This window comes from Gekko japonicus, unplaced genomic scaffold, assembly GCF_001447785.1.
Source record: "Gekko japonicus isolate JY-2015 unplaced genomic scaffold, Gekko_japonicus_V1.1 scaffold1234, whole genome shotgun sequence".
Lineage (NCBI taxonomy): Eukaryota > Metazoa > Chordata > Lepidosauria > Squamata > Gekkonidae > Gekko > Gekko japonicus.
The window spans coordinates 167,807-180,080 of record NW_015168685.1 but is presented as its reverse complement, the minus strand read 5'-3'; the positions used below and the strand labels follow the sequence as shown (position 1 = coordinate 180,080).

At 48.2% G+C, this 12,274-nt stretch overlaps 1 protein-coding gene across 1 annotated transcript in view; it reads right to left on the bottom strand.

The window, feature by feature from the left end:
* The window catches only part of LOC107114004 (complement C4-like), a 98,181-nt gene that overhangs the window by 59,747 nt on the left and 26,160 nt on the right, over nt 1-12,274 (bottom strand). Inside the window, exons 9-12 of the mRNA XM_015415423.1 lie at nt 10,614-10,737; nt 5,768-5,883; nt 3,084-3,254; nt 1,395-1,574 (exon numbers count right to left, since the gene is read on the bottom strand). Coding sequence (XP_015270909.1) covers nt 1,395-1,574; nt 3,084-3,254; nt 5,768-5,883; nt 10,614-10,737 — 591 coding nt within the window. The remainder of the gene's footprint in view (nt 1-1,394; nt 1,575-3,083; nt 3,255-5,767; nt 5,884-10,613; nt 10,738-12,274) is intronic.

Sequence of the window (12,274 nt, the reverse complement as noted above, 5' to 3'; positions counted from 1 at the left end):
TCGCTCTTCCGCCAAACCCACCTCACAGGGCTGTCGTTTTGATGATAAAATGGAGAAGGGGAGACTGTTGTAAGCCACTTTGTGTCCTCATTGTGGAGAAAAGCAGGGTATAAATGAAGTAAACAATTAGATATTTTTAATTTTGTATACAGCTGTGTGGATAAGAGCCCCAGTGAGCTTTGTCCTGCCAATGACTTCAATGTTTTTAACTGTTTCTTAAATTATGTATTATGTATTTACTCCATGATGTACACTGCCCTGAGCCCTTTTATTTTTTTTTACAGGGGAGGGCAGTTTAAACTCTAATTTATTAAATAAAGATCTATTTCCACCCATATATTCTAGGTCTGCCTAGGAAATACCTGGAGATTTGGGGGGGCGGAGCCTGAGGAGGGTGGGGTTTGGGGGAGGGAGGGATTTCAACCACAGAGTCCACCTTCCAAAGCAGCCATTTTTTCCAGGGGAACTGATCTCTGTCACCGGGAAATCAGTTGTCATCCCAGGAGATCTCCAGCCATCGCCTGGAGCTTGGCAACCCTAATGTATCCTCAACAGGCCAACTGTGTTCCTCAGGCTGCATCCTACTGGATGTTCTCCTTTGTCATCAACCGGACTCTGTGCCTTCTCCATTGTTGTGGGGCGTGTTCCCTGAGGAGATGGGGGCACGCATCACCTTTAGAACTTTCGTTTTCCACAGCTTTCAACGGGGTACAAACTGCAGGTATCTTTCAACAGGGGTTGTTTGCGGTTCTAAGTCCTTGGTTTTTAAATTGTGATTTTTTTTTTTACATTAAGATCTCTAAGCTCAGAGGTCATTTCGGGGGGGAACGCGGGGGATCGCAGTTCCCCCGGGTGAGGTACGGGGGAGGCACATGATGAAGCCCCGCCCCCTGCTTCCGGCCGCCCCACTTCCGACCCTCATTGAGCCAGGAGGAGGCAGGAGAAGAGGGAGGGTAAGTTGCTTCCTCCCTGCCTCTCCCCACCCCTGCCTGCCTGGGGCCAGGGAGGGCCTTCGCGGGGCTTCCTTGCACTCCCGCCGGCCTTGCAGGTCCACCGCCGGGCCCCTCATGGGGCTCGGCAGTGGAGCTGCAAGGCCGGCGGCGGCTGGGACCGTTGGGGGCGGGGTGTGTGGCTTTATGACACACTTCCGGTGATGTCAGGGTGTGTGGCATATGCTAATGAGTTATGCTAATGAGTTCCCCTAGCTCTTTTTCTACGAAACGACCCCTGTCTAAGCTGTTTTCAGCCACTGGGAAAGCTGGGATATAATTATTTTTAACAAATAAAACAGGCAAGGGGCAGATCTAAAGCTGAGAGAAGACAAGCCCTTCTAGTTTCAGAGGTTCGTTCAGCCAGGAAAGGTGGGGGCCCATCACCGTGCCACAAGGACTCACCAGGTAGTAGAAGTTAGAGAAGTCATCCGGTCCAACGTGTTTCAGCCCCAGATCGAGGGTCTCTCCAGGATTCAAGTCTTGGTGCTTTGGGCTGTCGATGATCAGGTATCTGCCCCTCGGGGAATTCATGGCTGTGGCAGTCAGCGTGGTTTCTGATGGAGACTCTCTCCCCGCAGTTATCTGTATGGGACAACAAAGACACTTGCAGCTCACTTGGCAAACCCTATGGCGATCCGATAAACTGGTGAACGTTTTATAACTTAACTCTCATAGCTTCCTCCGGAGGAATCAGCTGCACTGACTAATGGGGCAGGAAATGCAATTTCTACCCCATTCCAGGATTGCTAGGCTGTGAGGACGCTATACGCTTCAACGGCTGGTACTTAACATGAGCAGCAGATGAGCAGAGTCAGGGCTGAAGCCACAAGTCAGTTCTGCTCCTTGTAATACTGATTTCTAAGTTATAACGTTCATCTTATGTTATACTGCATCCCGGATCTTGAAAGTTATTCATAAAGAATGTGACATTGGCTGCTGGGGGTGGCAGGGGATCACCTGCCCCCCAGCTCCAAATTTTTTAAAAGATGCTGTTGAGAAGACGGTGTGATGTCACTTCTGGGATTTCCATAGAGTTTCTAGCGATTCCTAGAGGGGTGTGACATTACTTTCAGGCCTTCCCTGGAAGTGATGACAGTCCTCTCTAGGAATCACCATAGAGTTTCTGCGATTCCTAGAGAGACCTGACAACACATCTGGGTTTCCCCAGAGGAAAAAGAACAGTAGGTTTTCCTACCCTGCTTTTCTCTACCCTGAGGAGTCTCAAAGAGGCTTAAAATCTCCTTCCCTTCCTCTCCCCAGAACAGGCAGATAGGGCTGAGAAAGCTCTGAGAGAACCATGACTGGCCCAAGGTCACCCAGCAGGTTTCATGGGGAGGAGTGGGGAATCAAACCCGGCTCTCCAAATTAGAGTCTCCCAGTCTTAACCACCACACCACAGTGGCTGGAAGTGACGTCACATGATTTCCAACAGCAGTCTCCCGTGTCCCCACCCCCAGTCTTCCATACCAGGCAGCCCTATCCCCTTCCCCTCAACACTTCAGCTTTCTGACTATTAGTCCATGTGGGTCCCATGATTTTTGGACTACTGGAGAGAGAGGAATGTGGGAAACGTCTGTGACCATCAGCACCTCCGACTGACGGACCACAGGATCTAACCCAGGATGTCTGTTTCTAGAACCAACCATAGCGATCCCCCAACATGGCACCCACCAATCTGTTTCCTGGTGTCCAGGAAACTTCTGGCTTCCCTCTACTCTGTTGGACCAGGAGACGCTTCAGAAGATCCTGAGAAGCAATACTTAGCATCTGCAGGGAGCACCCATTCAGAAATAGCTGCCTCTGTCATAAGACAACGCTTGGCTTGTAACCTTCCAACATCTGGTAGCTGACTTCAGCTTGCATGGCAGCCATTTTGTGGTGTGGTCACTCCTGCCATGGCAGCCATTTTGTGGTGGCACACACTACTTGTTTCACAAATTCCAAAAGTGTCCACAGGATACACAAGATGGAGACCCCAGCTCTAGGACTTGTGGGCCTCCTCCCTTTCTCCTACTATCCATTCTCCCTCCTTCTTCTACTTTCTTTAATGTACCCGTCTGCCTTCTTCCAACGCAAGAAGGATTTTCATACCGTAAAAGTGACTTTTTTTGCTCCAGCGGGGATGTTGATCCTGTATTTCACCATCCCATGGTTGTCGGTGTCTAGTAGGGCATTATCAGGGGATGGCCCCTCAGTTATCTGGACGGAGAAATGGACTGGGAGGCGGGGGGCAGGTGTGCCATCTGAGAATGAAACAGTAGCCTGGAGAAAGGGAGAAGTTTATGAAGTATAATCTAAGACAACGCTTTTCCTGGAATTAAGAGATGGGGAAATCTTCCGTGGCAAAAGGGGTGAACTTAACCCTCCTCCAGTCCACCCTGGTCCCGTATGATTCACATGCACCTGTGAGTTCCCTTCTGGGAAATCAGTTCCCAGGTGTGCAGGGCCCAATTTGGATTGGGGCCACAGCATGTGAGAAGAAAGGGCTTCATCCTTTCCCCCCTGTGTAGTTTTGCCCATCCTGAAACTGCCCATTGTTGGAGTAAGCAATAGCTGGGTTACAAAAAAGAAGAGTTGAAGAACTCTTCAGAGGTTTTCCGCAGTGTCAAGTTTCCCCCGCCTGCTCTTCTATTCATCTGCAGCTTTCCCTAGTTTCCGCAGATGATCTCTCCCTCAAAGGCACAAAAACACAGTTTACCCCCTCTCGGCACATGACATCTGAGTAGCCTGTTTCCAGGAATTCCCATGCTTATCTCCAGCTTGACAAATATCACATGTTGAGTCTTCCCTGTTCTCCGAGGCTTCTGTGAGCCCCAAATAGTACTAGGTTTCAAGACATGCCTTAGTAAAAATGTGTAAGTTTTCAAAGCAAGCCTTCCTATTACACAGTCTAGCTCGATGCCTGATTCAAACTTCCATCTGCGCTGAGAAATACTCCCCCCCCATTTCCTTTTTTCAGGAAAATCTAGCTGAGGAAGACTGTCAGGACATTCAGAAAGAATCAGGCGGGGTTAACAGGGCTACTTTTGGGCAGGAACACACAGGAACGGAGTTCCGGCTGGCTTCATAGTAGGCCACGCCCACTACAGCCAAAACCTTTGCATGTGCGTGGCTACAGAGGGAAGGCCTGGAGAGCGACACCCCCTCGGTGACTCCAAGGCAGGTGAGCCAAGGGGGCCCTGGAAAGATTGGGGAGGCATTTAAATGCCTCCCCGTGCCTTCCCCGGCCTGTTTAAACTGCCTTCCCTTCCCTTCAAGGGGGTGCGGGGTGCCCAGGCAAGCCAAGGGAAGGCATGGGGTGTGGCCTAATATGCTAATGAGTCACATTGCCAGGGTGTGGTCTAATATGCTAATACGTTTCTGCTGTTGGGTGTGGCCTATTATGCTAATGAGTTCCAGATGGGGTTTTTCTACAATAAAAGCCCTGGTGGGGTAGCTGTGTCGGTCTGAAACAACAGAACAAAGCTTTGAGTCCAGTGGAACCTTTAAGACCAACGAAGTTTAATTCTGGGTATAAGCTTTCGCGTGCACGCACGCACTTCTTCGGATATCTGAAAAAGTGTGCGTGCACACGAAAGTTTATACCTTGAATAAAACTTTAAAGGACATCCAGAGGTTTGTCTTCTGCACGTGAGAGTTCACTTAGTGGAACAGTGACCTCCAGTGGCTATAAGATACAGCTGCAGGAAAACAAGACAGGCGAGAAAGGTTTGAGAAAAGTAGTGAGAGGGGACCCTGACCTGGACAGCCCAGGCTAGCCCAATCTCATGAGATCTCAGAAGCTAAGTAGGGTTGGCCCTGGTTAGTATTCGGATGGGAGACCTCCAAGGAATACCAGGGCTGTGACGCAGAGGCAGGCAATGGCAAATCACCTCTGAACATAATCAGGGGGGTTTTTTGTAGAAAAGGCCCAGCAGGAACTCATTAGAATAATAGGCCACACCCAACAGCAGAAACACATTAACCTATTAGGCCACACCCCTGACAGCACAGCTCATTAGCATATTAGGCCACACCCCACATGTTACCAGAAGTGTATCCAGCCACACCCTCCTTTTGCTTCTTATTCTGTTTACTTTGTTGTCAAAACCCTGGGCATTTTTTGTAGCAGGAACTCCTTTGCATGTTAGGCCACACACCCCTAATGTAGCCAATCCTAATGAGTGTCTGCTGTTGGGTGTGGCCTATTATGCTAATGAGTTCCCGCTGGGCGTGGCCAACTCAGGAGCCAGCCGGAACTCCGTTCCTGTGCGTTCCTGCCCAAAAATAGCCCTGAACATAATAATATCGGGCCCCTGCTGCTCATATTGCTGGATTAAGCTGCCCACATGCTGGATTGAGCTGTGTTTATAACATGGGACCCATTGTTCAGGCCTTCTATCCTTTCCGTCACACAGAGCCAGGATATTAGGAAATTGTTTAAGAATGCCATCTTGTACTGTGTTTTATTGTTTTAGTGTGATGCTTTAATATTTTAAAGTTCGTATTGTTTCTTTCTGTGTTGTAACCCGCCATGAGCCCACTTGCGGGGAGGGCGGGATAGAAATCAAATAAATAATAATACCATCCCTTGCATTGAAAAACCTTACTGGGTTGCCATAAGTCAGCCTGCAACTGGTCAGCATTTTCCACCACCCATAACAGAGGAAGAGAGAGAAAGCAAGGATGCAAACTAGGATTCAATATGGGACATCCTTGGCCATAAAATACACTTGATATGGCATGGGACATGCTGCAGCACTGGGAGAGAGAACAACACACACACACACACACACCAGCACTTCGAATGGTGCCCCGGGTACAAAATGCTGCTTGGTTTTGGACAGGTCCAGCAAATACGGAGATTCCAGAAGTTTCACAGAGGCGAGTTCTTGCTCCTCCATCTCCCCACCTGCAGGAATGTGGAAAACAAACGGTGGGATAAATGACACGAAGAAGAAGAAGGAGGAGGAGGAGATCGGATTTATACCCGCCCTTCACTACCCAAAGGAGTCTCAGAGCAGCTTACAAACTTCTCTCCTGAAAAGTACGCAGATGGAGAGTGATTTCAGCAAAGCGTACTTTATTCGATCAGGAACAAAACGACTTTGGCCGGCTTATATTCCCCGAGAAACCACCACCCAAAACACACCTCCACTTCCCAATAGGTTATTTACAGTGGCCGAGAGTCCCATAGGCTCTTGTGCGGGAACCTAGCCCCCTGATTGGAGCAGGCTAGGATCCGCATAGTCCATTGTCTCTTGGAGCGAAGCTCGACGTTTGTGCCTGACCGCGTGGAGCCCAAGCAGGCCACGCGGTCTGGACTGGATACATTACATCTCCCTTCCCCTCCCCACAACAGACACCCTGGGAGGTAGGTGGGGCTGAGAGAGCTCTGACAGAAACTGCTCTTTTTCAAGAACAGCTCTTATCAGAACTATGGCTTGCCCAAGGTCATCCAGCCAGGTACAAGTGGAGGAGTGGGGAATCAAACCCGGTCCTCCCAGATTAGAGTCCGCGCACTTAACCACTGCACTACGCCCCTTTCAGCTCCTAGCCAGACAAGCCACTTGGCCCAGAATTTGCTACGATTCATGCACTTCATTTCAACCGAAAATTCAGACAACCTCATTTATTATTATTTTTCAATTTACTTAACTTATACCCTGCCTTTTTCTCCAGTAGGAACCCAAACCAGTTTACTTCATTCTCTTCTCCTTCATTTTATCCTCACAACAACAACAACCCTGTGAGGAAGGCTGGGCTGAGAGTTTGTGGCCAACCCAAGATCACCCAGCAAGCTTCCACAGCCAAGTGGGGATCTAAACCTGGAACTATCAGGTTTTAGTCTGACACTCCAACCACTACACCATGCTGGTCTTCATTGGCAACTCATTGCAAGTAAGAGCTTTCTACAGTGTTCTTCCATCTTTTCCCAACTTTCTTTTGCACAGGATTTTAAAAATTACTACAGCCCTGGATCTACAGCACTGCTTTATCTAGTGAGAATGGTAAAGCACTCTTGAGGCACCTGGCAGAAGAGATCGGGTTGGTGCTGTTGGAAGCGCACTGCCATTTCTGGGTTTATTGCTATTTTAAAATTGGAGCCAAAAATCCTAAATATAAATACACATTGATGGGGTCTGAACTGGCAGAGACTGATCAAGAGAGAGATCTTGGAGTTGTAGTAGATAACTCACTGAAAATGTTGAGACAGTGTGTGACTGCAATAAAGAAGGCCAATGCTATGCTGGGGATTATTAGGAAGGGTATTGAAAACAGATCAGCCAATATCATAATGCCACTATATAAATCAATGGTGTGACCTCATTTGGAATACTGTGTGCAGTTCTGGTTACCACACCTTAAAAAGGATATTATAGCTTTGGAAAAAGTGCAGAAAAGGGCAACTCGAATGATAAAAGGGTTGGAACACTTTCCCTATGAGGAAAGGTTAAAGCGCTTAGGGCTCTTTACCTTGGAGAAAAGATGACTGAGGGGTGACATGATTGAGGTTTATACGATTATGCATGGGAAAGAACTGGTAGAGAAAGAGGTACTTTTCTCCCTTTCTTACAATACAAGAACTCGTGGGCACTCCATGAAATTGCTGAGCGGTCGGGTTAGAACGGATAAGAGGAAGTACTTCTTCACCCAAAGAGTGATTAACACTTGGAATTCACTGCCACAGGAAGTGGTGGCGGCTACAAGCATGGACGGCTTCAAAAGGGAATTAGATAGGCATATGGAGCAGAGGTCCATCAGTGGCTATTAGCCACAAGGTATAGATAGGGGCTCTGGGGCAAGTGATGCTCTGTCTTCTTGGTGCTTGGGGGGGCCAACAGTGGGAGGGCTTCTAATGTCCTGGCCCCACTGGTGGACCTCCTGATGGCACCTGGTATTTTTGGCCACTGTGTGACAGAGTGTTAGACTAGATGGGTCTTTGGCCTGATCCAACATTGGCGTCTCTTATGTTCTTATGTTCTTAAAATACTCCACTATTGGAAAGGCACCTTTAGCAGAGGTCGATTCGGGGGGGATCGCGGGGGATCGCAGTTCCCCCAGGTGAGGTGCGGGGGGCAGGGCACACGATGAAGCCCCGCCCCCTGCTTCCGGCCGCCCCACTTCCGGCCCTCATTCCGCCAAGAGGAGGCAGCAGAAGAGGGAGGGTAAGTTGCTTCCTCCCCGCCTCTCCCCACCCCTGCCTGCCTGGGGTCAGGGAGGGCCTTGGCGGGGCTTCCTCACACTCCCGCCAGCCTTACAGGTCCACCGCCGGGCCCCTGATGTCAGGGGGTGTGGCATATGCTAATGAGTTATGCTAATGAGTTCCCCTAGCTCTTTTTCTACGAAACGACCCCTGACCTTTAGTATTTTTTAATTCACTTGCTCTTGTAATTGACTTGAATTTGTAATTAACTTGATCTGTATGTGCTGGTTCTTGGGGGCCAGGATACCTGAAGGACCGCCTCTGTCCATACTACCCAGCCTGTTAAGATCTGCCTCTCATGTCCTGCTCTCTGTGCCCCTGCCTTCCGAGGTGAGTTGTGTGGCAACTAAAGACAGTGCATCTTCTGTGGTGGCCCCCCACCTCTGGAACACCCTGGCCCTTGAGGCTCGCCTGACCCCTACTTGATTTTCTTGTAGGCACCAGGATAAAATGCATCTCTTTACCCAGGCTTTTAATTACTTATTTTAATTTTAGTATCGCCTTCTTAGTGCTCTACTTCTGTTTACAGACCGTTTTTATGCTACATGCCCAAAGGCTTGTTTTTTTTTAAGTATTGTGACGTGGTTTTAATTCTAAGATGCCTCAAGCAGGATTCTGAAGGGATGGCATAGAAATAGCCTAAATAAATACATAAGCATAATTTTTACAGGATAGCGTCCCCCCAGCAATCCCCATAATGTTCTATGTCTTGTTTATGGGCACCAAACAACATCAGTTTAGATTTTGAGAATACAACACATGGGTTTTATAAGCCAATCAGGTGCCACATAGCAAATGGTGAGGACATTTAGCAATTTATTGAGATATTTATACCCTACTTCTTCCCCCAAAGCAGCTTACACCATCTTCCTCTCCTCTGTTTTATTCTCAAAACAAGACCTACCTCATGAGGTAGGTTAGGCTGAAAGCATGTGACTGGCCCCAGGTCACCCAGCAAGCTTCTGTGGCAGAGTGGGGAGTCAAATCTGAGTCTCCCAGATCCCAGTCTGACAGTCTAGCCACTATACCATGCTGGCTCTCAACTCACTGCATCAACTCATGAGGTCACAGCATCGCTTAGCTCAAGTACTTCAAAGGCTGTACATCTCTTATCATGGCAATTCCCAGCCAGAGTTCACATAGGAAACAAGAGGATCCCACGTAATCAAGCGCTAGATTGAAGAGTTGGGCTGTTCAGTTATTTGCTGTCGATTGACGTATATTTTATTACAGCTGAAAAAGGGGTCAGCTCAGGTGTGAAGAAAAACCCGCCGCTGTAGAATTCAACCTGATAATTCAGCCATTGGGACTGCACTCTGTCTGTGAGATGGAACCTGGCTGCAAGTTTGTAGCAAAGCAAACAGGAAAGGTGCTGGGGGCACAATGAGTATTCAAGCCCCAAGCAGAGAACTCTGCAGAGCTTACAGGTGCAAATGGCTCCATCTAACACTTCTGCTACAATGTCCCACCTAGAGGAATAGAGACTGGGACAGCCAGAAGGCTAGATTGTATTGTCTTCCTTTGGGGCAGGAAGATCAAGACTAACCCCAGAGGGGGCTGACTCTCAAAGGACGTGATAAAATTCTTAGGACAGGGTATAATTCTTAGGACATGAAGAAGAAACCCTCTTACCTTTCAGCTTTTGGCCAGCGAAGTTCAAACTATAAGGACTATACTTTTACAAAGAGACTCCACCTTGATCACATGTGGAGGGACAACTGGGAGAAGTCCCAAGTGAGCTCTGAGAACTAAGGGAATAATGGACTTTTAGATGCAGCCAGTTCAAGAATTTCTAGCCTATCCTAATTAAATATTGTTTTGGATAAGTGTAGAGTTTAGGGTTTAGAGGATCACATGCTTTCACCTTTTCTTTATATCCTTGCTTAGCCTGATGCTCACACAGGCCATTTGTACTGTTTATTTTTATTAAACTTATATTTTGAATTCTCAGAGCCTGATCTTTGTAAACACATCACACCTATTTGGTCCTACTTTTTAAACAGCAGCAATAGGAAGGGATGAAAGCAGAGCTCTCCATCCCTAAGGCACAAAATCACAATAGATCATTGATGCATTAGCTAGTATGATACCAGTAAAGCAGGAGATGCAGCAGCTAGGTGGAGACTTTAGATAGCAATGCAGATACAGAGTGCTAGATGTACAGATCAGTCTAGCAGGAGATATGCAATCATATTTGTTGGTGTCAGCAGTTGATATCAAGGGAGATGTTGATAACCTTTGGGAGTAAGGGAAAGGTTCATCTCGCCAGGTGAACACCTGGGATGACCACAAAACTTTTCCACGCTCCCTGGACCAAAGAGGGAACTGGACCTGCAAAACCGTTTCCTTACATCAGGCAAAACATGAAGACATACTAAGGAGTTTGGCTTAGCCTTAGTGTACACAGATAAAGAGGTTCCTGTTTCCAAACTCACTTGCTGTCTCTATGACGGTGGCTGCAATGTAGAGCGTTGTTCCAGTCAGGTTCTGCAGAGAACGGCCAAGTTTTTCCGACAGGAGACTGCGTTTCAGGGACACCAAACCGTGGCCATTGACTACCTAGAAGGGGTGGAATTTGATTGGAAGTGAGGAATTTTTAAATATATATATATATTATATACTGATAAAGGTGAAACAAGAATTTCCTGGGCCCTGAGGCAGAGAGAGAGAGAGATAGAAAGAGAGAGAGAGAGAGAAAAAATGGTGCCTAATTACACATTGGGGTGGATCCTACCATTCCAGTGAGCGAAGCAAAGGCCCACCTGCAGTCTAAGGAGACTTCCTCCAAATTAGTTGGGAGGAACACATGAAGCTGCCTTGAATCAGACAATTGGTCTGTCAAGGTCAGTATTGTCTACTCAGACCGGTGGCAGCTCTCTATGGTCTCAGGCTAAGGTCTTTCATATCACTTCCTACATGGTCCTTTCCAGTTGATAAGATGGGAACTGAACCTAGGACCTTCTGCACACCAAGAAGATGCTCTTCCACTGACCCACAGCTGCTCCCCATAAGTTATCAAAAACAAGACAGGCTTCGGTGTGAATACAATCGGGAAAAATAAACTCACCGAAGAAAACCACTATTCTATAACTTTTACAGATTTTTTATAATGTTTTTAATGCAAATTGTGTTTTCTAAACAACATTCCTCCTTATATAAAACTAGCAGTAAAGCCCGTTGTGAAAGCAATACAATGGGATCTAGAAAGAGGCTTTGGGGCAGTGCTCTGGCTTTGGGCAAACAGTGTCAATTTGCTGTGGTGACCTCAGCAGGGTATAATGACAGAGTCCACTGTTTTCTCCAGAGGAACTGATCTCTGCTACCTGAAGAGCAGTTGTAATTGTGAGTAATCTGTAGCCCTCACCTGGAGATTGGCAACAATTGTTACCCAGGACAAAATGGCTGGTTTGGAGGGTGGAGTCTATGGCATTCTACCTGTCTGAGGTCCCACCCCTCTGCAAACCCCACCCTCTCCAGGCTCCACCCCTCAAATCCCCAGGAATCTGTCAGCATGTAGTTGGCAACCCCATTTCCTTCCCAGCTAGCCACCAACCTACCATTATCTGCCCCTTTGACTTCAGCTGACTTCTGCCCTCCCTTCTGCAGAGCAGTTGTAATACTGAGTGCTCTCCAGCCCTCACCTGGAGATTGGCAACAATGGTTCCCTATGTGAGACTGACTGGTTTGGAGGGTGGAGTCTATGGCAGTGTACTTGTCTGAGGTCCCACCCCTCCTCAAACCTCACCCTCTTCAGGCTCCATCCCTCAAGTCTCCAGGAATTTCCCATCTGGAGTTGGCAACCCTATCAGGATTGGCCCCAATGTGTTTTCTCCCAAAGGCCAAAGTAGGTGACAGGACCAAGCTTAGTTGCCTACCAACAGGCACTGAGGGGAATGTAGGGTTGCCAGCTCTAAGGAGGGAAATACCTGGAGGTTTGGGGGGTGGATTCTGTAGAGGGCCGGGCGACGGAGGCATCGGCCTTCTGTCGCCCGCCTTGCCCCCCCAATCTCGGCCCGGGCACCCGCGGCTCCCACCAGCGGCCGCCCGACTCCAGACTCCCCCGCGGCCACTCCAGCCAGGCGACGGAGGCATCGGC